This window comes from Mycteria americana, chromosome 24 (genome assembly GCF_035582795.1).
Source record: "Mycteria americana isolate JAX WOST 10 ecotype Jacksonville Zoo and Gardens chromosome 24, USCA_MyAme_1.0, whole genome shotgun sequence".
NCBI classification, from domain to species: domain Eukaryota; kingdom Metazoa; phylum Chordata; class Aves; order Ciconiiformes; family Ciconiidae; genus Mycteria; species Mycteria americana.
Window position 1 is genome coordinate 4914553 of NC_134388.1, and position 27176 is coordinate 4941728.

A 27176-nucleotide genomic window follows, 5' to 3' on the forward strand; every position below is an offset into this window, starting at 1 on the left:
TGTTGTCACCATGTCTGGTCAGTGCTGTAACCCACCTCCTCATGCTGCTCCCTGGACTCTTAGTGCGTGGATGGGGTGACTGAGGGGGACGGTCACCCTCCATCGTGCTGGAGAACCAGGTAACCCCTCAGCGTTAGGTGAGCTGAGCCCTTCAAGCCCTTAGTCTGCCACAGCACAGGTACAAAAAACTAATACTTAAAGGTTTTCTTAATCCTGCCCCTCCTAAACTTGAAAGAAAGGGCTCCTGCTTGCTTAAGTCCTACTCTAAGCCCTTAAAACATTTAAGTGCTTGAACTGGGTTTCAGCATAGCTCTTGTTCATCTGCTGGAGTAAAGCAGGGCTGAGCTGCCCTGGAGCTCTCTGCTAGTCCATGGCGCTGGCAAGAAGCGCCTTTGGACATGAACATGTAGTGTGCTACACAGCTAAAGCACTCCAGCTACTCCAGTCTTGGTCTTCAGCTACACAGTGCAGGGGTGTTAGCAAAGACACTGGCACAGGGGACAGGAAGGCATGTCCTCTGCAAGCCAACAGTGGTTAAACCTTTAGTGCTTCCCCGGAGGGAGAAGGCCCAGCTTAAGCTCGGTAATACTTCATCAGACCTTGAAGACAATACAACATCGGTAGAAAAAACAACAGAAAAAAATAATCTATGCTATGTTCTCAGGTTCACATTTAAAAAAAAAAAAAAAGAAAACCACAAGAAATTCAAGTCTAACTCAGATTCCTTTTCTGTTCCCCCCTTGCCCCAAACAAAAGCAAAGCTGCAGGTGTGTTGGGAAAGCCTGGCCTGGAAGGGCTGGTGCTAAACCCCAGCCCAAGGGCATGCATGCAGGCGTGTCGGCCGTTCAACACCAGCCAGCACATGACAAGGAGAGCAGCTTAGCAGCTCTGCCCAGGCTTTAAACCTCCAGCTGCCGTGAGAACACGCAGCCCACGTGCTGGAAGGTGGAAGAAAAGAGACAACTCCTCCGTCAGTGATCACGGTTGCTCAGATGAGATGGGGCAAAGCTGGCTCCTCTGCCACACGGCACGGCACCGCTTGCTCTTGTTAGCGGCGTTACACAGACTGGGTAAGAGCACGGCCACGCTACTGCAATGGGCTGGCCACCACAGCCAACAACAACAAAGAATCAACGAAAACCCCCCAAAATAACCCCAAAATGCACAACCACGTGAACGTGGTGCCTGATGGATCAGGGCCGTAACGCTGCCGCGCTGTGCGGAGCGGCCGTTGCCTGATGCTCGGCTGCCATCTGGCTCCAGCCACGCTTCAGGCTGGTCCTGCGGCCGCCGGTGAGCCGGGGGAGGGAGCGGCCCCAGGACACCCCACGCCGGTCTCATCACTTTGCAAATGAGGTAAATGAAATACTGACCCGCTGCGGGGGAATGAGATGCCACCGACTCCACTGCACCAGCCCGTGCCCCCCTCTGCATCGGGGCACCGCATCCCCCTGCTTTGCCCTTTCTTTCCTCAGCCAAAAAACATCCGTCACACAGCAACCTGCCCCTCGGACCACGGCTCCCACGGGCTGTTTTGGACAAAAACCTCTGCAGTTGCATTTGGCCACCCAGCACCTCCGAATCACATACACCCCCTGCCCCCAAACCGCCCCATCACCAACCCAGCACAATAAAAATAGCTCAGAGAAACCTGTGCTCCTCCAGGCTCTGCCTCCGCTGTGGGAAGGGATTCAGTCACACAGAGCCGCAGCGACGCAGCTCGTGCCGCGACACCATACCTCTTCCTGCAGCGGGACCAGAGCCACCACGTCACCTCTCAGCACAGCTGCACTGCAGCCCAACCCTGCACCCAAAGCAGCAGGGAACCACCAGCATCATTTCACCAAAAAAAAAAACAACCAAAAACTTTTTATCTTTTTTTTTTTTGCACTAAGCAAGCTGCAGCATTTAGCCAAAAAGCTGAAAAGCACAAGCCCTGCTGCTGCTCTCCCAAGCTGGCACCAGCAGCAGCTTGGCCAAGCATGAGAGGGGTCTGGGATTCACAGCCTGGTGCTGCCATCACCCGTGGAGAACGGGATAGACAACCAGCACCAGACTTGATCATAATCCCATAATAGTCTGCTGGCTGTGGCAGACGGCTGTCGGGAGGGCCGAGCACCCAGCTATTACTAAGTCACAACTCCAGTAATGATCCCGTCATGCCAGACCTCCTCCCCGGCTGCACGTGGAGAAGGGCAGCCCAGGGGGGAACTCCGACACCCGATGCACCAACGGGAAACTCCCTGAACACCAGCACAGAGGGGATTTAACACACTTGGATTTATTCCATCAATCATCCAACGCTTCAGCCGGGACCCCACGGCACACCACGCTCCCCCAGCCGCTCCGCTATCTGCAGCCACACTCATCCACCACCATGTCCTCGTAGTGCCTCAGCACCACGTTGTCGTTGTTATCGTAGTAGAGGATGGAGATCGGGGACAGCCTGACGGGGACGCAGCAGGGCTGGGGGGTCCCCTCCGGGTCCAGCGAGTGCACCATGGTTTGGAGGATGGCATGGTTGGTGCTGTTCAGCTCCGCTGTCAGAGGAAAGGGGCACTCGCCCAGGCAGTAATTCGCCATGTAGCCCTGCGGGGCGATGATCCAGTTCTCCCAGCCAACGTCGCTGAAGCTGATGTAAAGCCGCCTGGGCTTGCAGAGGTTGCTCGGAGTGACGGGGGTGTAGTGAGCACTTCTCCTCCTCCTGGAAACCTTGCACTGCTGCTGGCTGAGGGTCACCACCAGGAGAGAGGTGTCCAGGAAGGAGTCGATGCTGGCGCAGAGGCTCTGCAGCCCCCCGCTCGCCGGGGCCGATGCACCATCACCGCCGCTCACCGAGATCTCCAAGATCAAGCCCAGATTCCTGCTGTACGTTCGCCAGTCCTTTGCCACCCCGCTCAGGTTGAAGAGAAGAGACTTGTGCAGCTGGGCGAAGGACTGCTCCACCAGCAGCTTTTGGCCGTGCTCGGGGGAGGGCATCCCCCGTAGAGACATCTGGGAGGTCTGGTAGAGCCTCAGCTCAAAAACCTGCCCCTGGCTGGAGGCGTGGTAGGAGTTGTGGCTGAATTTGATCTCTAGCTGAGCCATCGTCAAGCGCTCACCCTCCTCCAGCACGGAGAGGTTAAAATACAGACGCTTCTGCAGACACAGCAACCTCTGGGGCTGCCCCTTATGAATGAAGTGGCCTGACAAAGAAGGAGAAATAGAGGTGGTGGTGGTGGTTGAACCCTTGTTACACTGAGCAGGATCAGCCTCCCAGTGCTCCAATTTAAGCTCTCGGCTGCACAGCAAGAGGAAGACAGGGCTGACAGAGACGGGCAGCCAAGCACGCCCGCGGTTGTTGGATCGAGATGACAAGGCTGCGGCAGGGGCTATCAGCCCGACGGCGTGGCCTGCAGAAAGGTCTGGAGGCACAACTGCTAGCCTGGGCTCCAGCCTGCAGCACTGGGATGCTACAGCCATTCCGGCATCTCCTCTAGATGCTACTTAACATCTTGGTGCGTTATTTTTCCCCAGCTGTAAATATCTCTCCCCAGGACGGGGGGGTTGTTGTGGGTGCCGGCCGTTTGGGATGGAGGGTGAATAGCAGCAAACTTTAGGAGCTGGTAAGCTGCCTGTTTTAGCCAGCCCTAGGTTTCCACTGGAAACCTGGAACCACAAGAGAAGCGAGCTCCGTGGTGTCTTGAGACCTAGAGGACACCGACCAAACAGTTCCCATGTAACTGAGAACAGCTCAGAGAGGCCGCAGGCTGAAGCAGCCAGATGTGCCGCATGGTCAGCCAGAGGCATGAGGACAAAAAGGAGGAGGGGGGGATGCAGCCAAATGGCCGAGCATCCCGTCCCCGCCCGAAGCTGGGTGCTGGTCCCACTCGCTACACCCACAGCCATGTTACCGCTGCCCAGGCGAGGAGTCACCTCCACCACCGCGAGCCCACCGGGTCAAGCCAAGTCACCTACGACCAAACCAGCATCTCAGGACTGCTTTAGGTGACTCCAGGACAGAGCCTCACACAGCTCCACACCCTCACCCGCTGCCTCGGCTACGGACTCATTTCTAAACTGTAAATAATTTTCTACAACATCCAGACGGACCAGAGTTTACACAGCAATGCTTTCTCCTGAAGACCGATTCTGGCCACTGCCCTGTCCTCCTCCAGCCTCTCCTATCTACACCCAAGAGACAGAAAAGGAAGGACTGGAGCAAAGTCTCCCAGCCCAGAGATCAGAGGGGCTTCCAAAAGGCAGGACCCAAACCACGGCGTTTCTGTACCTTGGTCAGCGAAGACACGGATGATGTTCCCAGGGACGTTAAATTCCTCCACCCTACAAGCATCCGCCAGGTCTTTGTTTGTAGAAGGCAGCGTCTTTCTCTTCTGGAAGATCCTCCAGAGCACAGACGGCACAGGAACGGAGGTTTTCGGGCTGGGCTTGGCACTCAAACCCAAGGATTTTAACAGTAAACTCTCCTGTAAACTTAACTCCATCCCCAGAACCATGCTAAGGAGAGCCCAGGCAAGGCCAGCTCTAAAGCTGGCGCGCGTGGGGAGAAGCCACATTGCTTTGCTCTCCTCCTCGCAGACAAAGAGCAGCCTGGGCTGGGGACCTGAAGACAGGGGCCAGGGGGGTGTTGATTGCCTGATTGGAGCCTTTGATCTGGTTAGTGCTCAATTAGCACAGAGGGATTTCCAGGATTGGGCAGAGGGTGTGAACGGTCCCTCCAGGCTCCCCAGGACCTGTTAACCCTTTGAGGCTGCGTGGTAGGAAGGCAGCCGCCCTCCTCCCTCAGAGCTCCTACCACCTCTCCCACATCTCCACGCCGTCGAGGTCCAACAACGAAGTCCTTGGTGGCAGGGAAGGGGCTGCTCTTCCCCACACAGAGCTGCCGGCAAGTCGAGCGCTGCTCCCATCCACTGCGGACATCCCACCCAGATCCAGGGGGGGACGCGGATCTGGGTCTCCTCTTGCTCCCTCCTCCCAAATCAGCCTTTTTTTTTTTTTTTTTTCTTCCCATCACAGCATCCAACACTTCTCTCTTAACACCATCAACTTCCAGTACACCAAAGCATCGAACTCTCGCTTCAGCTCCCTGCCCACAAAGGCACGCAGCGCCAGGGCCAGCACGCAAAGCCATCGGCACCCACCCCCGGCACGGGGTCCCTACCCCAGCCCCTTTCTAGCCGTCACAGCAAAACCGCAGGCAGCACGCCTGATGTGACACACACACACACCCCGCTGGCCAGTGAGTTACCCAGCTAAAAGCTGAAGCCTGAGCAAGCCGGTATTATAAAATTCAGTTTACCCACACAGGTGCTGCCTAGGTACCGCTGTTACCCCAACTTGGCACCGTCACTGCCCCAACTTTGCTACGACCGAGCAGAAAGAGGCCTGGGATATCGGTTCCCTTCATTTCCTCCTTCCTGCAAATCCCGCTTGAAAGCCAAGGAACTAAAGCACCGAGACGCACCCCTCTGAAACCCTGCAAGGTGATGACGAGCGAGAAGGTGACAGATCCTGCCACAGCTTGGGATAGTTTCCATCAGCCCAAGTCACATTTTGCTTTCTGTTTACCGAGGAACTTTCCCCATGGCTCACACGATGAGCCTGGAGCTGAATCAATATGACAGACCAAAAAACAAAAGAAAAAAAACAAACCAAACCAATTAACCACCCTCTGATGCCTGGAATTAATGCCCTGGATCCCCCTCCACTGCCCGTTGTCCCTGGCCGGGAGGGAGCTCTGCTTCCCAGGGAGCACGCAGGAGCTGAGGGTCCTGGCCCCGCGAGAGGAGAGCAATGGGACGGTCCTGGTCCGAGGGGCTGTAAAATCCACAGGGCTTCCAGCAGAGACACAGCCCAGCCCAGCCTCGGGGACCCGGCAAGGCTCAGGGCTGGTGCTGCCTGGAAAACCAACGCGGGGGGCAGAAACTATTTGTTCTTTACTTGAGCAAGCAGACATTACTGGGAAAAAGTCTAGAGATCCCTCATCAGGGGACCTTGCAGGACTGGGACCGGCTTTTTAAGCAACTATAAGACTTACACCGGCTTTTTAAGCAAATTAAATCTCCTGGCCCTCATCCGGCAGGACAGGGGGCTGGAATAATGCCCCAGGGCTGGGTTTCCAGGCAGACCTGCACATGGGAACTGTGCTGTGCCTCCAGATATATGTGGGCAGCTCTGTATTAGTGACCCCTCCTGAGGAGAAAGGCTCAGAGGTGCCCTGCATCACCTCTCTAGTCCCTGCTTGGCAGCTAGGGAAGAGCTGGCCTGGGGCTCCCCTCGCCTGGGACGGCGATGCCAGTGGAGGAGAGGACGTTCCCCTCCCCAGCTTGATGCTGGGTCAGAGGACCCTTCAAGAGCTGCTGAGGAAGGGTCGGTGGGAAGGTCCGACAGTAGAGACAGGGGAAATCACAAAGGGACTGAGAAGAGCCAAGGGATGGAGTGACAGAAGAAACACCAGGGGACCTAAAGCCAGCTCCAAATCCTACCTGGACCAGCAAAGCCACCAGCCTCTCAACTGAACCAGCACGGACTGGCTACAGAAAGCACATCAGCATCAGGTGAAGCCTGGTCACAGGCAAGCCCCGGGAGGGGCCTGATCCTGTCAGTGGCATCTCTCCCCCGGCTCCGGGCAGGGGATGAAGGGGTATCGGGGATGAAGTTCTCCTTGTGCCTTTCATTTGCTGGGTTTGAGTGTAGGGTCCTGGGTCAGTCCCCAGATCCAGCCAGGCTGCCCAGGCTGCAGCAGCCACGCTTCCCTTATAACCGCTTGTCTTTTACAAGTCCATTCTTCAGGTGCATCCTGTGAAAGACAGCACAGCAGGCAGTGAGCCTCGGTCCCCGCACAAAACTCTCCCTCTCTTACTTTCACAAATCACAACTGAGGTCAGACCTGTCTTGACAGGCTCACGCAGACAATTTGTCCCCAGTCAGCCAGACCTGCTCTGTGGGATCCAGCATCTCGCCAGACTTCGCGCTCACCACATGAAGTGCAGATGCTGCCCAGAGAGAACAGCCTCAAGCAAAGAGCCACTCCTACACGGTGAGCAGGGGAAGGGGTGGGTGAGGATTCACGGGACAGAAAGATGGACGGACACACCACAATGCCTAGGCACGGAGATACAAAGTCCTTCCTAATCCTTGCAGCAGTGTTTTATACTCCGTGTGTCAAGGCATCCTGCTGCTCTTCTGTTTTCCGTCCCAGTGGTGAACCCTTTGGCAGTGGCTCCAGAGCCCTGGGAGGTCTGCCCGCATCCCCTGCCCTAGCCCGCAGATGCTGTCCATGTGTGTAACCCCCCCTGCCCACATACCCTTCTTTCAGAGCACTGGGCAGCTGGAGTCCAGCCTCTTTCTTCTTGGCCTTTGTGGTTTTCTTGCTGTCCTCCACGTCGTACTCGCGCACATCATTCACCTCTTGCATCTGCCCCATCAGCACCTTGGCTACAAACAGGACGATGTACTGTGGGAGGAGAGGCACTGTCAGCCACAAACCCCAAGGCTTAGAGCTGCTCCACCCAACCTGCTCGCTCCCATTCGCTCAGTGGGACCTTTCTCCGCTGCCCTCAACCCCGAGAAGGGCACGGCAGATCCCTCTGGGATGGCCAAAGCCCTAGGATGTGGCTGATGACCTACAGTGGGAGGCAGCACTCCTGCAACTACCCTTAACTGACTTCATCCCCACAGGATGACGAACGCGGATGCTACCCAGCTCTGCCCAGGGTCGAGCTTGCTGGCGTGAGCCCTCCAAGTCCACCCTTTTCGCCCCCTCCCCAAAGCTTCAGGGGATGCCAGAGCATTTACGCCTATATCAAGTTCCAGCCTGCCCCAACTGCTGTTATCGCTCCCTCCCTGTGGATCCCCGGGGTGCGAGACAGTCTGAATTCCAGCACAGAGGAGCCCCCCCGGGCACTGACGTGGGTTTCCCTCCTCCCCTCCCACCCATCCCTCGGTCCTCCGAAGCCTCCCCCACCCCTGCAGTCCCCCCGGCTGCCCCCAAGGCAGGCAGGCAGCAGGAGCCATGCAGGAGCAGCAGAGGGAGAAGCTAGCGTAGGGGTTGCTGAGCTCCCCCTACTCACCAGAAACCAGTAGATGTTCATCAGAGTGAGGACAAGGAGCAGAGCATTGAAGAAGAAGTAGAAGGGGATGTTAGGGACCGACTGGAGGCTGGAGTAGCAAGTGGCGTAGAGCACCTTGAGGGGAAACCAGTAGAGACGGAACCAGAACCTGCCAGGGCAGAGGGAGCAGGGTGGGTTTAATGGGCCACGGGGATCCTGGGAGAGGTGCGAGACCCAGCGCAGCTTCCCCCAGCACAACCTCCTGCCTCCAGGCAGCCCTCACCAGCTCCCCTTGCGGTCTTGGCATCTGGCTCGGGTTTACAGGTCTGGCTCTAGACAGGACTTCACACAGACCCTGTGAAAGGGCAGCTATTGAAGGGAGAATACGATTTCTGCGGGCAGAAAAGGCTTGGCACCAGAGGCAGGGCAGAGAAAGGGCTTTCTCAGGGTAGAGAGGCAGGTCTACGCTGCAGATTACCTCAACTGGATGGGGGACAGGAGGGGAATATAGCTGGGAGGTTTGCTTAGTCCTGTGCATCCCTAGTTTATCACTAAAAACCTTCGCTGCTCTCCTCCCCTCAAATTGAGGGCTCTTGCTGCCACCCCCGCTTTTCAGAGCAGCCCATGGAGAGGGAGGAAGGAGACAAAGGGACAAATGAGGAGTGACAACCCGCGAGTTACCCATTCTATTCTTAATCTTTTTTTTCTCCTGCCTTGCCCCAAGAGGAATAGCAAGGCTGGAATCTGGGACAGCGTTTCCTTCTTGCAAAAGTGCTTCTTACTGCTAAAACCAAGTGGGAAAATGGAAACAGGTCCTCCCCCCCCCCCCCCCGGGGTCATTTGTCATGCTGCAAGTGAGATTTCACAGGCGCTTCTGTGGTGACAGACAGCAAAGTGACTACAGAAGGATTCCAAGCCCAGCATGGGGTCAGGCTCTGCGGGATCCTCTTCCCAAACAGTTTTTGAAAGGGCTCGTTCCCATGCACACAAACCCGGCCGGCTGTACCCCGAGGCACCGGGGGGATTGCAAAAGCTGGCAAGGACGGTTGGAAGTGGGATCAGGCAGACAAACTCACCAGCTGACGCTGAAGGTGAGGCAGCCAATGTTGGAGATGACGTCGTTGAGGCGATGATAAACTCCCCCCCGGTGCTTGAAGTAGACGTTGAGCTTGGTGAATTCCAGCTGCACGTCATTGACGTCGTGCAGGAAGAGCACGAGGATGCCCACGTTGTGGTACCTGTGGGAAAAAGGGGAGCAGGGAGGGAGATGTGTCGGGCGGCGGGTTGATGTTAGCACCCAGCACCGCACCCACGGTCCATCACACCGGGAGCAGACAGACTCCCTGAATAATCCAGACAACCAGACGCGGCACGGCACAGCGTAGCGACGTGCTGCAGGGTGGGTCTGGCGCTGCGCGACGGCTCAGGAGCACTGGGATTGCTGCGATAGCGTGGAGGCAGGGGAGAACCCACACCAACCCAGCAAGAGTCCTCCTCCTACGTGCCCGCAAGATGCACGTGAGCACAGAAAAGCTGCAGCTTCTGCTGCGTAGCTGCCCAAGGCTGGCCCGGGCACGTTGCACTGTCACAGCCAGGGACCTCACCTGAAAGCGTAGGAGAAGGCTATGAGGGTCAGCGTGACCACGTGGTGGAGAAGCATGACCACGGAGTCCTTGCGCCACGTGTCCATGTAGGCGGTGGCATAGATGGAGTGCCCGTAGAAGCTGCACTGCAACAGGTAGGCAATGGCGATGTCCGTGGGCACGTCCATGCCCTTCTTCCAGTCTGGGGTGGGACAAAGACACCCAGGTGAACCCAGAGCCACAAGCACAGAGCTTCCGTCAGCAGCAGCGGGACAAGGGTGCAAACAGCGGGGAGCAAGCAGCAGCCAGAGCTACCCCAAGCAGCCCCAGCACTTCGCTGCGCTCACGTCCTCCCATTCAGGACCTCACAGATGCAAAGGAGGCAAAGGCTGGAAGAAAACCCAGGTATCCTGGCTCCCAAACTCTGTCTTTGGCATTAGACCCACTCCCTCTCCTAGATCTAAGCGAGAAACCTTGCTTTACTTCTCTCCTGCTTTAACTACTCAATCCCATTCCCCTCCGTAGCTGACACATCCCAGCCCCTGCTGTCTAGCCACTAGGTGACTCTCTCTGTAACGAAACGAACGGAGACGGCCTGTTGTGCCCTCTCTGTACCCACAGCATCATAGGAAAGGCAATTTAGGGGTTCAGTCTTCTCTTTCACTCACCCCAACTCCCATTCCCTTGTTCAACCCAGACACCCTATGAACCCGGACATTCTAATCCGTACCCATTTCTCCCCGGTTCTTACTGTACCATAAAAGACAGATGGTGGGTCGTAGAAGAAGGGGTAGTCGGTGAAGAAGAGCAGGTAGATGCCATACGACCAGGATAATGTGTAGAAAAGCAGCTTCCAGGCACTCTCAGGCATCTTGGCAGCATCTTTCGGCTGCAAGTTGCACCACTCCCCGAAGGGCTGCAAGGAAAGGGGAGAAGTATCGTCACGCAGGGCAAAAAGACAGGCCCAGGGGAGCCCAGAGCAGAGTTCACCAAATCTCCAAGAGACTCGAGCACCGTATGCTGCGTGCACTACCAGACAGGGCAAAACCAGGGTCCCCATTTTTCTGGCCTTCTTTACAGCACGAATAAGGAGGTCAAAGAGGCTCCAGAGAGAGCCTGAAGCAGGGAAAAAAACCACGAGGCCAGAGATCCTTCCACTCAGCCTTGGCCACTCTGGAAAGCTGTGAAAGTAGAGCCTCGCAGAGAAGGCAGAAGCCTAGGGCGTGCGTCCCACAGCCTGGGCACCGCTCCATCACCCTCGCTCCAGGAGCGGGGCCGAGCACAGCTGGCTTTTGCAGAAGAGAATCAATAACTAATAAAATAAAAATCAAGTCCTATCTGCGCAAGGAAACCCAGAAGAGGAAGCTGTAACAATGCCACCCTGCGCATACGGGCCTTGCAGCACTGCCAACTCCCCGAAAAGAGCCTTTCAACTGAGGAAGCAGATGCTTTGCAGAGTCCTAAGCACACAGCCGCTGCTGCTCCCCAGCCAGCGCGGCACAAGACTCCCCTGCGTGTGCCACCAGCGCTGGAGGGGGCCAGCTTTGCAGGTAACGAGTCAGTAAAGGCTGGGGCACTGGGTCCTCTTGCTCTCTCACACCTACCCACGCTCACCCGCATTCCCAGCATCTTTTCTAGCTGACCAGCGCTGAAACGCTGCTGGTTTCCCCCCCCGCCCCCCCCGCCGTGGTTTGCAGCACCCCTCCCACCTGCTGGGACTCAGAAATAGGAGGCAAAGCCTCCCCAAATATGGCCAAAGCGAGGGAAGGGAGGACGAGCAGTTCTGTGGATTGGTTGCACTAATCAGAACGAAACTTTCTCACCCTGAGTTGCCCACGCTCCCGAGGATGAGGAGTACTACCCAGCTCTCCCGACGCTCACGCTCTGCAACGGCGAGAGACCTGGGCCACCGAGGCCAGGGACAACTTGGAAATTACAGTAAAAGCAAAGCCCCAGCATTAAACAGCCTCAGCTCCCCAGGAGTAAAATGGAGCGGCTGACGCTGCCCTTTGCCGGAGAGCGAGCGATGCTGCACGCCGAGCGTGCCCTTAGCTCAGCCAGGGCTCCGGGCACGGATGTTTTCCCTCCGTGGCAGCTGAGCAACACCAGGCACCATTTCTGCTTCTCATCACGAGAGTGACAGAGCCGTATCAGCCCGGCCAACCTCCGCAGCCCCTGGCCACGGCTGCAGGGGAGCAGTCAACGCAGGGGAGTGTTGCTCAGGGTCCAGAGGGAATCATCACTGCCCGAAATACAGATAATGCCCGAAGCCCACCCCCCCCCAGCTGAGAGCTCCCCAGGGAGAGGCCAGATAAGCTCGAGATGAAAACAAAATGCCTGCAAAGTAACCGTACCCTGCCCCAGGTCAGCACTTTCTGCAGCCAGCGCTCAGCTCCTCGATGCTCAAAGGCTATATTAAGGCCCCAGCTGTCCCCAGACAGTGGCTGGTCTGGCTTTTAGCCCCTCTCTGTGTCAGATTTTCAAAGTATTCCACTCCAAGCATTGTCCCAGCCTAAAAGTGCTTTGTTCTAAGCTCTGAATTTCCCAGCACTGGTCAGACCTGGAAGCATCAGCCCCACAAAGCTCTGCCAAGTTGTCCGTATCCCCTCCAGCCTCCCACAGCTCCGGCCTCCCCTGCGCATCTCGCATTCAGAGCACGGCCGTCCTCATTGAGACCAGGACCACGCTGCTGCCAAGGCTTCTTCCAACAGGAGCCATGGCAGGAAAAAGAGGAGGAAGCTTGAAGGGTGAATAAATAATGCAGAGACAGAAAGTCCTGAGCCCAGAAAGCATGAATTATTTGTGTCTCCATACAGTGGAGCACAGAAGCGGCTCAGATATGGGCACAGCTCACCACGCTATCACGACAGCGAGCTGCAGAGCCCCCCGCCACTCCTGCCCTCCTCAGCTGGGGCTGAATTTAGGATGCTGAGCTCAGCCTCAAATCCCTGCTGCAGCCCGGCTGCCGACAGCCAGCCAAGTCATTTTGCTGCTTCTCTGCACCTCAGTTCCCTACCTGCGAAGGGGGAAGGACACCACGTTTCTACCCCGGGCAAGCCGAGCTGATGGCAAGGACCACCACCCACGGGGCAGGCACATACGGCTGAGACGACGTGCATTTTACGGACGCTCGGACCCTCGGCAGAGACGGCGGCAGCGCAGCAAATTGCCACCGCGAGCCTGCAGTCGCAGCCCGATGAAGAGTCCGCTGCAGGCATGGCAGCGGCTCCCAGTCTGGAGCAAAAGCAAAGCCCAGGGAAGGGCTGCTCTGCTCCAGCTTGCGGTGGCTAATGCTCAGAGAGGTTTTAGCCCTCGCTGCATATATGGGTAATGACAAGTCCTGGAGAGAGCCCTCCTCCTCCCTTAAATAGCCACGGGGCATCTCAGGCTGTACCCTGAGCACTACAGAAACGGGAGCTGGCTCTGGAGCAGACACAGGGAAGGATGGGAAGAGAACCAGCATCTCCCAGAACACCGACCCACGCAGAGGGCTGGGGGGACAAATTAACGTCACCAAAACCTGGACCGCTCGCAGAGGGAAGCGCGAGCCGAGGAGATGCGCAGACCGGCCCACACCAGGCAGGAGGCACATCTGCCCTCTCCCTGGGGGTGGGAGATGCACAAGGTGGGAGATGTCCTCCCGTCACCCGGCTGCCGTTCCCACAGCAACGGCGCAGAGATGCCTGTTGCCAAGGGTGACGGGTGCTGCGGCGGGAACGATGGATCTGGCTCCGGCTGAAAGAGCCCAAGGCTCTTGGCAAGTGATGTAACAGGGCTTCGCTTAAAGGGCGACCGGCTCTTCCTCCCTCCTCCTCCTCCTCGTTACCCCCACGCAAACCTTCACAGGCATCTTCTGATTCACTTGTAAAATTAAAAGCGGTCCGAGGGACGCGACTGTTCCCCCGCAGCACCGCCCTGCACGACCTGGGGGGCCGGGAGGGAAGGAGCAAAGCAGTGGGTGAGAGCAGGCTGCGAGAGCAGTTTGGAGCTGCAAAGAGAAACCGAATGGAAACCGTCGCTGCCCACAGCTCTGCTGAAGTGTCAAAAAAATACTCGTAGCAAAAAGCAAACACACGCTCTCTCCTTTTTACAGCCTCCGGCACTAGAGGAAAGCAGCCAGTGCCCTTAAATCTACAACCAGCTAAAGCAGCAGGACATGAGTCCTTCCAGCAACCTGGCAGGCTTGCAGTGATGGGTTATGAATTGAGGCTTGTTACAGAGGAATTGTATCCCCCAAGCCACCCCCATCGCCTCTGCCACCTCCCCAGCCTAGAGACGAGGGGCTGGCCAAATCCCAGCCGTGCCGCGTCTGGCTTCTGGGCACAACGAGTTCCCCAGAGGAACACAAAGGAATGGCTGGCACGAAGCATCCTCAGCCCAGGGAACTGGCAGCTTTACATCAGCTTTTACTCAATGCAGATGATAATGATGAGCAAGCAGAGCTCCAATTCAAAACCTGGCCACAACCAACAGCCACTGCCCCTTCCGCAGCGGTGGCACAGCTCCCCACAGCTCGGTGTGCTTCTTCCCAGAGCTGCGACGGTGCCTTTCCACCCCAAGGGACTACGTCCCCTCCGTACCCAGCCTGGACACCGCTCCCAGACTGGCTGCCACCCCCTGCCACGTCAGGGATGGGGCACAGAGCCTGCAGAAGGAAAGACCCAGTAAAATGTCACTGTTCTCTAAACCCAAAGAGATGAGTCTCCTGGAGCCTGTGGACCCAAGGGCGGTGGCCGTCACCCCACTAGGAAAGGGGAATGAACCGAGCACAGCACGCAGAGCTCCAGCTCTCATTGCTCCATCCCCACGCCAGGCAGTGAGCCACTCAGTGCCTCAGTTTCTCCGCCCGCAGAGCGGCTAAGACACTGGGAAGCTGTGTTAGGCTCTGGACAACACTTTCCAGATAAACATGTAGAAAAAGGCACTACGACAATAGCAACAAACCAACAGACGTTATTTCTTCCTCAGTTCCTCTGCAAGCGGTAAAATTTGCCCCTAAGAGAGAAAAGCAATAGAAGACACTCTTTGAAGACAAGACACAGCTGCCCACAGGGTGCTGCGGGGGCTGAATAACCTCCTCATGCCTGACTGCTGACACAGCGGCACAGGGAGAGCAGCCCCTGCTCCGAGACGCAGCAGCACAGCTTCATTCCCCGGAGTGAAGAAAAGACCCATTGTTGTGGCTTTCTCCCCCTTGAGTTCCCAGGGTTTGCGCTTCAAACAGCGGGCAGAGCACAGCGGGACGAGCCGAGGAAACGGCGGTGCAGCAGGGCCTTCTCCCATCCCTGGGCTCGGTCGGTGTCCTCTGCTCTCAGCAGAGATTGTGTTGGGTGGTGGGGTTTCGGGACAGGGATAATTCCCCGCCTCGAGTCACACGCTCAGTGCTGGGGCTTGGACAAAAAAGTCTTGACAATGCTGTAGGGTGGAGAAAAGTTGCATAAATCACTGAAAGGGATAATAGGGATCCTTGCTTTCCAGCTTCCACATCCTTCCTGGGGCTATACTGTTATCACTCACCGAGAAACCCTGCTTTCCAGAGCACATTTTTCAATTTACACAACACTTTTCCTTGCAGAGGACACTGCAATGTCCTACAAATTTCGACACCGCTAAGAGAGCAAGCTGACTAGTGGCTGGGCCAAAAATGGAAAACATTTACCCACTGCAGAGAAAAGGCCGGCAGCTGTTAAGGACGGAGGTGATACCTGATGAACATCACCAGATTCAGAGGCAGCTTTTATCCAGAATGGATTTTGCTTATTTACGGACTTACACTTAGCTGACTTCGGGGACTTTTAACTCCCAGCAGCAAAGCTGGCTCAGGGTAGTTTAGGGCTGCAAGCGTCTGCCGAGGTTTGCCACAGCTATTCTGGATCATCTTTGTGCATGAATCCAGGCATGCTCTTAGTTTTCTCTATTCAAGTTCACTGCACTGCTCAAGGCCTGCTCGGGAAAGGAGACTGCTAGCACAGGCTTGCTGCGCTCCAGGAGCTTCTCCAAGCCTTTCCCAAGCAGAGCTGCCTGGTCCTATTCCAGCGGCGCTTGGTCTCGGCACCGCTGGGCTCAGCTCCCTTCTAGGATGTTTAACTAATGCAGAGATGCTCAGGTTGCTGCTTTTTAATCAAACTCCTCAGAGCCTGGCTGCAGCCACCCTCCACACAGGGGACACACCAAGGACGACGGAGCTCAGACACTAACTGCGGCAGGAGGACGGGGCAGACAAACCGAGGAGGCTTCAAGGGACGGGAACACTTGCCTAGAACCCGCTTGGTCTTCATTTCTGAAGGCGGTCTGCAGCTCCAGCCAGCTCGTACAATCAGGCATGCCCTGAGTATCATCCAAGTTTGCGTGCTCAGAAGTCAACGGGACAAAGAGCAGAGACTCTCAGGCCAGACCCCAGAGAGGAAGGATACGTCCCTCAGGCCTTTGCAGGGATGCCCGTGCCCCCAGTATAGCTGACTTTGGGGGTCTTTCCCTACCTAGTAATCCACATTTGCTCAGCTAACTGGGATCTTTCCTACACCAACACAACTCCTTTCCATATTTGCACCAAGTGAGGATTCTGTGAAGAAGAGGCAACGGGCCAAAAATTATCTTTGCTCTAAGGCTGATGGGAAAACCACTTCTAATGCACAGGCACCGACCTAACTGTTGTAACAGGTAAAAGTCCACGCTTTCCAATGCTAACCAAACCCCTTCCATCACAGGCACAACCTTCACTGCTTCTTCAACCCAACCGTGAGACCTTTTGTGACAAAGGTGTCGCAGGATAAATGCTGCTGTGGTCCTAGAAGAGAGCGAGGCGCCTATCTCCTCTTCTCTTGACCCCACTGATAAAAATGGGGCCGTGCAGATAGCACAGGAAGAGGTATATGGCTTTAACACACTCATTTCTCAGAGGAGCGGTCACGGCCAGAGCTAAGTAAGGTGCACTTTACGCTCCAAGCTTCAAGGCCTTGTGGTAAGAGTCGCTTCCTCTTCAGATGCAGAGAATCACAATCCAAGCAGCGAGATTTATTATTTATAAATAACATGCAGGAAGGTGGCATTCTCTGGACACTGAGTGGATTCATTTTTATTACCGGGTTTCAGTTCTTGCAGGGAACATGAAGAGATTCAAAATGAGGAAGGATGCTCTTTGAGTCTGCACTGGGAAGTCCTGAGCACAGAAGTTTCTTCGCAGGGTTAAACAGGAGGTCTTTTTTTTTCCCCGACTTTTCTCCCGAATGACCCCACTCCACCGCTGCCCGTACAGGGGCCATGCAATACAAACTGATTTCCGAAATACTGCCCAAGGATTTTGAGGAAAGCCTCCATCTTTTCCCACAGCAACTCCAGCAGAATAAACAGGGAAAAACTTCAGATCCTTTTAAAATACACGTATATATAGAGAGAGTTCTCCCTCCCTACTGCTACCCTTCCACCTATCCGCTGGGAGAAAACAGACGCTATCACAATTTCGCTCAGCACCTCATCACTATAATACATGCAGATGTAGCCACAAGAACCGGCTCTGATCAACCCCCCTCACTCTTCTGCAATTACAAGTGTGACCCATTTCTCTGAGGGAACGATACCTCGGCACTCGTACGAGCTGCCAAGCATCCTCCGAGGGCACCGAGCTGACTCCACAGCACGAAGAGCTTTTCTCATGCTCTGATCACCACTCGCTCTCTAAAGGTGAGCCTGACACGAGGAGAAACTGGAGCGCAAAGGAAATTGCCTCCAATTTGTTACAACAGACCTAGGGTTACCTCCAACCTTGTTCAACCCAGTCCCAGCGTTCCCAGGCACCATCCGCTGCCCATCGGTAGCCGCAGGCAGACAGGGGTGCAGGTAACAAGGAGAAATTCAGTCCCACGTAAAAAGCCAGCACGTTACCTTGCCTACATGCCACTTTTGCAGCTTCAAATGACTCCAGAGGACTTAGACCGGAACCTTGCACAAGGTCAAGATCCACCTCACATTACCAGATAAGCAAAGACAGGTCTGAACAGCAAAGGAAGAGCCACTTTAAAGGCAGGCTCGGCAGCGGATAGGGCAGAGAGGACAGTCGTAACTCCTGATAGCCGAATTACGGGATGCAAGGTAGCTGTCTTCAATCTGTGAAGCAGCCTCTGATGGAAACAGTTCACCCAGGGAACAGGGCTTGTCCCGTGGAGCCGCAAAGAACCACACGCGCTCTTCTAGCTACTCAAGGCCTCGTGCCGTCATACTCATGGGTAGGTGAGAAAAGGGTCATCTCTGCGTCCCTGAGAGCCGAGCACTATCCCCTGACCCAAAATACTGCACCTCCATTGCTTCTGCTCGTCAAGGCCAGGGTAACTGCGAAGTGCACAGCATCTCTCTAGGAAAGCAGCGTGGAAGAAATCGGCTCTGCTGGGACTGAGCCATCGGAAGGAGGGGGGAGGTCTCATTTCATCACATACGCTTTTCACAGCAAGAAATTAAACAGAGCCGTTCCCCACTCTCAGGGACGTCCTGCTCATCCTGTCCCTCACAGAGTACTGTATTAACAAGGAGGAGGCAATGGCCAGCAAACGCGTTCGGAGGCTGCGAGGGTCGGACGCTCGCATCCCTGCATCCCCCACGCTCCGAAGAAGGTCAGCCCAGCACTGCGGTACAGCAGCCATCCCCACGCCATCCCCTCCACCGCCGCACCGGGGAGGGAAAGCGGGGAAGGACGTTTCTCATGCAAACCACGGATGACACGCAGAAATGCGGTCCTCTGCTTCCCCCATGCAAGAAATAACCTGGCTCCATGCAAGACGTAACCCCCAACCCCTGCCGGGATGCAGCCAAGGGAACATGGCGGGGGGGGGCGGGGGGGGACGGGGGGGAAGAGCTTTCCCGGTGCAGCGGGATGCTCGGTCCTCCAGGATGCAGCCCCGGGAGCAGGGCAGGGCAGGGCAGGGCAGGGCAGGTTCTCTCATGCAACACCCCCCCCCCCCCCCCCAAGCATGCAGCCCCCGGGGAAGGAGAACGCGCTTTCCCATACAACGAGGCACCCGGGCCTCCGGGATGCGGCCCCGGGTGGCGGAGGACGAGCCCTCCCTCCCGTGCAACGGGCCCCCGGGGTACGGCCCCGCACGGGAGGCGGCCGAGCAACGGGCGCTCCCAGCCCGCAGCCCCGGCGGCCTCCGGTGCCCGTCCCCGTCCCCGGTCCCTCCCCGGCGGCACGGACTGACCCGAAAGAGTCTCCGGGCGGCGGCGCGGCGCAGCGCGGTCCATCCCAGGGCGCAGAGCCCGCAGAGCAGCACCTCGCCCCAGCCCAGGTGCGCGTTCTCGGCCCAGGTCCGCCGCGACAGCTCCCAGCCGCAGTCCCCGCAGCCCCGCACGGCCGCCGCCAAGCTGCCGTAGCCGCGCCGCAGCAGCTGCCCGTAGCCGGGCATGGGCTCGGGCGGCGGCATGGCGGGCATGGCGCTCCCGCCGCCGCGCTCACCGCTGCCCGCCCATGGCCCAGCGCTGCCCGGCGGCTCCGCGCAGGCTCCGCGCGGGGCGGGACGGGGACGGGACTCCCCTCCCCGCCGTTACCGGGCCCTAAGAGCCGCCGCCCCCCCTCCCCCCCCGCGCCCAGCCCGGCCCCTTCGGGCTCTGCTCGCCCCCGCCGCGGGGCTCACGGGGCAGGCGGGCGAGGGCTGCGGCGGGAGAAGCCTCTCAGCCCCGCCGGGGCCAGGGCAGCGTGCCCGGAGGGGAGCGGCGGCTCATTAGGTGCTCGTTAATCAGCACGGAGCGGAGCGGCGGCTCATTAGGTTCATGGGCACGGAGAGCCGCTGAATGAAGTTATAGCGCAGTTTCTTACACCAAAAAAACCCCAACAACAATGCGACTGCTCTCTCTCTCTCTGTGACAATAGGCTGGAGTCACTCCAGTAGCAAGAACCGGAGACAAATACTAATGTTTCAGTACCAAGAGATGACAATTGGTGATATAACAGTGGAAAACGGCTGTGCCTGCCAAGGTGCACCCTTTGGGTGGCCATGGGGGCTGGAAGTCACCCACAGGGCCTCAGCACCATCGTTCAACGACCCAGAGCTCCTACAGTTCTCCGCATTCAAAACACTTGACTAAACATCCACCTTTTAACATTTTCTCATTCGCTATTCAAAGAGAAGCATTTCTCCAGGTCTTTCTTTTCTCCATACCTCTCAGCAAAAGCCTCCACGTAGCAGAAGATTCATCCCTTCCTCCCAAAGCATTTCATCAGGTGTTTCCACCCTACCACTACAGCTGAAGGTCGGCACCTCTGCAGCAAAGAAGGCTCTGGAATAATGAGATGCACCTGAAAAAGGGAAACACAGGCTCCCAAAAGGTCACCCCTGATGAATGACTTGACTGAATGCCTCCTCCAAGAACGCAGGCAGCTTGCACTCAGGCTAGCTGCCGCTTCATAGAACAGAAATCTCATTATGTATATGTTTAAAATTAAAAGCGGTACATCCAAGTCACGTACAGACAGTCAGACATTTGGCTTGCTAGGAGAAGCATGAGTTTAAGATGAAGATTCTCCTAAAATGCCAACACTTAAATCGTCTCATGGTAAGGCACAACGGGAACCTCAGACCACAGGCACTGGAGCAGCGCAGCGGTATTCGGTTCCAGCCATGGAGGAGTAAATGGAGTTCAGTTGTGTCCTAATGCACCAAAACTATCGCCTGAATTGCAGCTGTGGGATCCTCACTGCTAGAGATGGAGAATAATCTTCTTCATCACAGGCACCGATGGAACTGTAACTCGAACCAGCTTGATAGGGAAAGAAAAAGACAAACTAGAAGTGAGTTTTATTTCATTTATAGTCATTTCTCTGACCACAGCCATTTCCAGTTCTCTGGAACCTCTAATTGGTCTGGGGCAGCGATGAGAAAACACAAACTCATTCCTCTCGGAGGTCCGAACAACATGTTCCCCTATTCTCACATTGACAGCGCTGGCTCCTACTATGCCACTCGCTTTTATTGTTTACATTTTTAAGTCAATTTATCATGGCCCATCAAGTGGGTAATGGCTGCCCTGAACACACAAGCCCCTTTCACGTCTCCCTCAGACAGCTCCACAAAGGAAACATTCATTCAAGACTGGACCATGAATAACCCCTCATTGAAAAGCGCTGCTCACTAAACAAGCCAAGGAAAGAGACAATGAGCCCTTTGAGAGCAGCCACGGCCGAGGTGGGCACAAAGGAAACGCCAGTTAGACACATTTACAGTGTAGTATAAACCCCTCTTCTCCCTCTCCTCAAACGCAACCCAAGAGAATTCAACAGATAATTCAAATATTCGAGTTCAGGAGGTCCCAGCTGAGGGTTCTGCTTGGACATCGGCTCTTTGCATCTCTGATAGAACACAATCGCTCGACACATTCGGTAGTCTGAAATGCCAGAGAGGAGTCCGAGGCTACAGAAAAGCATAATCACGTAGCGTCGGATCACGTTATGTCCCGTGACATGTCAGGGTCAACAACCCCACTTTCAGAAGTGACCGGTGACAAGTGCACTTCCACACGTACGGCAGCACGTACTTGCCTGGCTCCAGGACATGAGCATTTTACCAACTTAAGATTAAGGCTGAGCCTATTACAATCGGATTATTTTTATTTCGGGGAAGCTTTCCCTCTCACCAGCAGTAACCCCTACAGCTGCGCATCCTTCTTCCAGAGGATGCTGAAGTTAAAGGAGGAGTCATCAGTCAGACTGAAAGAAGATCCGTAACTCAGGATTCATCCATGTACTGAATACAGATGCTTAAAATTAACCTTCATACTCTTCCCACAGAGTACCCTCGGTACAGATGACAGGGCTCAGTCCGAGAGTGGAATTACTTGAATTCCAGAAATTAAGGGGCACACAGATCCAGAAAAGGCTTTATTAGGAATGTTTAAGGTACAGTGTTGCATACTCTTGATTCACACTGTATTTTAAACAGAGTTCAGGACCCAGGTAAGCCAGAACGCAGGCTTTTCAGCTACCAAATTCAAGTAGCCACATGTTATATACAGGTTTTGAACCGGCTTGCTGGATTGCAAGACCCTGCCGCAGTGAGTTAAGCCAGACCGACTTGCAGAGGGCATTTTTCCGTGTTACCAGAGAGGCTTTGCGGATCAACCCCAGTTCCCAAGGTACCACAGAGCAGGTCTGCAGCCTCGTTCCCCTCTCCTCACGCGCTGGGGGCATACTGCATGGCTAGCCGGTCAAAGTCATTCTCCTTCAATTCAGAAACAAAAATAAAATGAACAAACCTTGAACTTTACTGAAAATTTAATAAAACCTGCACTAGCTGAAGAGAACACTACTATCACAGCTCACTAAGGCAAAAGGAATTCTAAGAAGCATGATTACCTGTACCAGTTCTCAATTTTTTTCTATTTGTTCCATTTTCCCTTCACTATTATCTTTACCCTTCTTTCCACCTCCCCAAATTCTCTTTTCCAGAAGGATGTTTCCACTATTTAAGCGTAGTGTCCGATGGTAACAAACTTCTGACTCAAAGAACCCATATCTCAGAGCTATTCTTTCAAGATGTTAGCCAGTTCGGGTACATCATTCCTTTGTTTAACACATGGCTTGTGTTTCCCAACACCTCTCACAAGGGCTAGAAAATTTGCTGGCAAGTGATGTGACAGCAAAAGAACACGGACCTGCCCCCTCAGAACTGCAGTCACGTTTACTGGTAAAAAATCCACTCGCCCCATCGGACACTGGTACAAGGCATGAAAAATCCAGTTTTATATTAGAAAGTAATTAGTACCTTTGCCTGATACTCCTTTATGAATGGATGATTTTTATGCGCATCTTTCAACTGTGACAAATAGCGATTCGTAACCTGATGGGATGAGATAGATCAATTTAAAAATTGAGATAACATGAAGAGAAACCAAGAGTTTAAAACATTATACTTCAATGTATTTGTTTGCAGCGAGTACAGACCTGATTTTTTCAGTGTCCTGAATGTTAGCAGTCCCAACTAAAACCAGTACGACCTTTGCATACTCTGCACTTAAAAATCAGACTTTAAATAGTGGGTTCAAGAAAATAATCAGTGAGAACTGAACTCAGAACTCCAGAGATTTTTCTTTTTCCGCCCAGGCCTTCCTCTCAAGTCTACCGTTGCCTACAACATCTGTGTTTCCACACACACCTTACTGAATATTGAAGATGCAAGCTCCCCACACCCCAGAACTATTTTATTTTGTTAATGCCAATCCCGATGAGAACATATAAAATGGCAAAACCCAAGCACAGTTACCACGTGCACTAGGAACACACAACCTGCCCTCAGCAGCAGGAACAGGTTGATCGTATCTGCTTGCTGAGTACAACAAAACAAGCCTCACCTCTGGTGGTTTGCCCAAGTGCTGTGACAGGACAACAAAGTTGATGAGGGTCTCAGGATGGCCACTGTCCTGAAAACAAGAACAATCACCTGATCTATCTGACTTACCTCTACCGTGACTAAGCGTAACGACCAGCACAGTTCTGCGAGAACAAGTTCTGCCAAACCCATAGCTCACTTTACCGGAAAAGGCAAAGCAGAAGAAAAGGTAGGTGTTAACAGCGACCACCCTGAGCGATATAGATCGATATACTGGTATTTTCATGAAGCGTAACAGCAAAAGTCCTTGCTGTTTTACTCTGTATCCCCATGAGAGCAAATCTGCCTGGCAAAAACCACAGTACCTTGTCCAATGCCTCTTGAAGTACTCCCTCTGCATCGTCCCACTTGCCCTGAGCCATATAGCAGGCTGCTTGTCCGTTAAGTAGGAGGAGGGTGGAGGAGCATTTGTCTGCCATCTCTTGGAAGATGTAATAGGCATCTTGTAACTTCTCACCACCCTGCAAAGGGAGGAGACAAACACCCACAGTTTCATTACATGTTGCCAAGAAGCCTGTACATTCTTGCCATGGTTGAAGGACTAGGCACAAAGTTCATTTCTAGGGTTATAAAACAGGTATAAAATGCGTAAGAACCAATGCTATTTGCATTCATGTGATCTCCTGTACCACAACAGACCACTGTCAGACCGTAGACAAAAGAAATGCAAAAATATTAAGAACCACTGAAACGATTGAAAGATCCAGGTTTCCGTTAAAAAAGGAAAACAAAAAACACTTCAGAAAAACCACTTCAGATGTTTGACTTTAATAAAGGATTATGAAATGAGATTTTTATAATTAAGCACAGGTATGGACACCTGGCTTTTCAGAAAGTTCCAGCTTCAGAAAGGTTCTACATGCAGCAGCTTCCACCAATTAAAGGTGGGATCCTTAGTGGAAACTAAGATCTTAAGGAGAATCGAGCTGCACACTGTTGTAAGGCAAGGGCTACGTATGAGAGATTTAATAACAAAACCAAGTGAACACTAAAAAAAGAAGTCTTAATAGTATAACAGGTTATTGCATGCATAACCTCGGACTGCACTGCATTTTAGGAGACCACCTATTTTCAATCACCTGATTATCTGGACTACCAAACAGTGTACGTTTTTGTCTGATTCACAAACATGCTCAAAGACAGTCTGCTCTAAGCAGAGAATTACTTTTTTTTTCCTTGGAGTTTAACTGCAAGGTCTGGATGCTAGTAACACTGCAGCTTGCCATGTTATATTATAATGTTTTGTGAATTATTTAAGCGTAGTTTAGCTCTTCCCTGTGCAGATGAAGGCTAAGGAGCACAGAAAAAAGGCCGACAATCAAAATAGCCAGTTAGTTTGTGAAGCCAGCTACCAATATTTTCTGTGTACTTGAAGGAAGGGGGGAAAAAAAAAACCCCAAACAACAAAAAACCTGCATGCTTTTCTGAAAGCAGGATGTGAAAAGAGCAATCAGGAACAAGATACAGAGTGGTGTTTCTCAGATGTTGTAGGCTTGGGATCCCCATTTAAGATACGCACTATGGCCAGGTTCACCCAGGCAGTTGCCAGCTGAGTAAGAGTCGCATCCTCATCTTGCTCCTGCATCTTCTTAAGTTCCTTGCTGCAGAGGCAAAAGTGGGAGTCACATAAAAGAAAGACAAGGTGACTTCTGCACTTCTTTAAGATACAAACAAAATGTTGTCGTTCCCTCTCCCAGCTCTTCTATCGCTATAGCATAACAGCCACAGCAAGTTGGCACAAACACCTCTTAATGTTTTACTGAAAGAATCTGTGAAAGACCTCCCTGGTTTACTTCCCTATGGGAAGTTAGAAACCCAGGATTAGAGATTCGAACCACGTTCTGCCAAAGGTAAGATTAAACCTAGAGGTCCATCTCTCTTCCTTTAGCTGTACCCAGCTATATTATCTCCACAACTTTTGCGACTTGAAGAATAAAAACCTTTTGCAGCGCACCCATACCTACACACAAGTTCTTCTGTCCATTGCAGCTGTTAAAATGCTGCCCCTTGGGGGAGGCTGGGTGATGAAAACTCTCTTATCAAGGCCCACCCCACAAGAGCACCATTAAGAAGCAAAGGGACACAAACTTACGTACCGAGCCAGATCAAGCCTGTCGAGCTTCAGAAGAATCTGTATCATCATGGCCATGCTGCAACGAACAAGAGCAAAGGGATTTTCACAACTGCATGCTTTACTGCTCCCTACGCTTTGCCTGGGAGTCTGCTGCCTAGCAGAGGGGTACTGCCAGCACCCAGGGACAAGCCTCCCTGCCGCAGGGAACCAACAGAGCAGGCGGTTCTCAGAGCTGGACCCGGAAGGGGGAAGCTCGCTCCTAGCTCCCAAGTGCTCCCTCGCCGTACTGACATAACGCTCATTTCAGCAATTCTGAACACGTATGAATCAATAAATCAGGCTCTTAAGTTTCACAAGGGAGCAATAGACTTGATATTGCAGGACGAGCACCAAATCACTTACTACTAAGGAGGCAAACCTCAAAGCAGTTTCTCAATGGGCAGTTTCTCAATGGTTTCAAAGCTTTTTAGAGATAAGCCAGACCATTTCTACGGCACCTAGACAAGAGAGAGGCTTTGCTAGCACGCACCTCTGCGATGCCAGGGCGAGTTACACTTACCATTCCAAGCTCTCCCCTTGATGCAGAGTACGCAGAGCCGCATCAGGATTTTTGTCGTGGAAATAGATGGAAGCAGCCATCAGCAAGAAAGTAGTATTGGCTATATCAACGCTTTTTGCCATTTTCTTGTCCAAATCAGCAACAATGGCATCCCTATGAAGAGCAAGGGTGAGAAAACGGGAGTGTTTCATTACTAAGCAAGACAAAAAGATCCCGCCTCCACACAATTCTGCCTTCTTGAGATTCACTGCAAAACCACAGAAAAATCATAATAAAGACCACGCTTCTACTAGAAACTTTCCACGTGGAAACATATTCCCTGTTAGACAGCGCTTGAGTTCCAACTTATTATCAGACTTACCTTTGACTCTCATTTGAAAGATATTCTGCAAACATCCTCACCGCTTGGAGCTCAGGACTAGCATTGGCTTTAATTTCATCCAGGACAACACCATATTTTCTCTATTGAAGGCAAAGAAGAAGAATCTATAATTTACTCATTTTTAAGAATACAGCAAATAATTGTTTACTTTCCAAACCCTTTTTTACAACAACCACCACCAGGGCAAACTTCTACTTTATGTCTCCCATCGTATTCCACAAACGCAGCCAGACTTCATAACTAAGGACTATTTCCCCGTAGACCATTTCAAAGCTAAAGAAGAGCCTCTCAAAGAGGTCTCATCAGGTCATCCTGACCCTACAAACAGCACACTGCGTTGACAACTGCATTACTTTTGGGGGATACATTATGTTCCATTGCTGAAGAAGGAATTAATACCAAACTGTGTAACGCTGTATTCACCGGTCTCAGATTCACAACCTCCCCGACTCCAGCCCGGCGCTCAGATTATGCTGCTGCAAATACAACACTTGCAACCTCACCTGGGCGATGTAGGCTCGGAATAAGAAAACATCCCTCTCCACTTCCTTCTCCGGGTTAGACGGCTGAAGGGATGACAGGAAACAAGAACCTCTCTCAGCCACCTGCACAGCCATAACCCAACCCCGCAACAGCACGACTCCACACACGAGATTCCCCCAGAGAAACGATACCCGCCCCCCCCCCCCCACGTTCCCGGGGCCCACGGGAGCCCCACTTTGTCCCCAGTGTCCCCCTGCTAGAGCAGGGAGGCGGGGAGCACCGAAAACAGCCTGGGACGAGGCGGGCAGGGACGAAGGGCACCCGGGGAGCCCCAGGCTCGCCCCTCTGGACGCCGGGGCGGCCGGTCCCGAGGACAGGCACCGACCCGCGGGCCAAAAGACGACCTGTCCCCCTCCCGAGCCGCCCCTACCTTGACCCGCTGTGCCTCGTTGATGGCGGCCTGGTAGGCCCCGATGTAGAAGCTGTTCTTCACGTCGAAGAGCTCGTCGGCGTCGCCGCCCTGACCAGCGGAGCCCGCACCCGCCCCGGACGCCATTTCCCCCCCTCAGACACGTCTCCGGAAGCAGCTGAGCCCCGGCGGCTGCCGGGAGCCGCAGTCTCCATGGAGACCACCCGTACCAGCCAATAAGCACGCAAAAAGACGTAAACGTCACCAG

General features: G+C 53.9%; 3 protein-coding genes across 4 annotated transcripts; all 3 read right to left on the reverse strand.

Annotated features, from left to right (window-relative positions):
• Nucleotides 1-110: 110 nt before the first annotated feature.
• On the reverse strand, nucleotides 111-5139 carry GDF1 (growth differentiation factor 1). The gene is made up of 2 exons (XM_075524100.1): nucleotides 4271-5139; nucleotides 111-3185 (listed from the first exon to the last, which is right to left on the reverse strand). The coding sequence occupies exons 1-2, from the start codon at nucleotides 4554-4556 to the stop codon at nucleotides 2350-2352; spliced, it is 1122 nt and encodes a 373-aa protein (XP_075380215.1). The 5' UTR covers nucleotides 4557-5139; the 3' UTR covers nucleotides 111-2349.
• A 21-nt stretch (nucleotides 5140-5160) lies between these two features.
• On the reverse strand, nucleotides 5161-19126 carry CERS1 (ceramide synthase 1). The gene is made up of 7 exons (XM_075524099.1): nucleotides 18823-19126; nucleotides 10391-10550; nucleotides 9656-9836; nucleotides 9128-9289; nucleotides 8073-8220; nucleotides 7308-7456; nucleotides 5161-6799 (listed from the first exon to the last, which is right to left on the reverse strand). The coding sequence occupies exons 1-7, from the start codon at nucleotides 19051-19053 to the stop codon at nucleotides 6757-6759; spliced, it is 1074 nt and encodes a 357-aa protein (XP_075380214.1). The 5' UTR covers nucleotides 19054-19126; the 3' UTR covers nucleotides 5161-6756.
• Nucleotides 19127-21481: 2355 nt separating this feature from the next.
• Nucleotides 21482-27091, reverse strand: COPE (coat protein complex I subunit epsilon). Of its 2 annotated transcripts, XM_075523945.1 has the most exons (10): nucleotides 26930-27091; nucleotides 26520-26582; nucleotides 25996-26096; nucleotides 25635-25787; nucleotides 25098-25151; nucleotides 24521-24602; nucleotides 23307-23462; nucleotides 22964-23032; nucleotides 22378-22452; nucleotides 21482-21834 (listed from the first exon to the last, which is right to left on the reverse strand). In XM_075523945.1, exons 1-10 carry the CDS (start codon nucleotides 27053-27055, stop codon nucleotides 21787-21789), a joined length of 927 nt encoding a protein of 308 aa, XP_075380060.1. In that variant the 5' UTR covers nucleotides 27056-27091; the 3' UTR covers nucleotides 21482-21786. The 2 variants fall into 2 exon arrangements, with proteins under 2 accessions (XP_075380060.1, XP_075380061.1); XM_075523946.1 differs by lacking the exon at nucleotides 22964-23032.
• Between the last annotated feature and the right edge of the window lie 85 nt (nucleotides 27092-27176).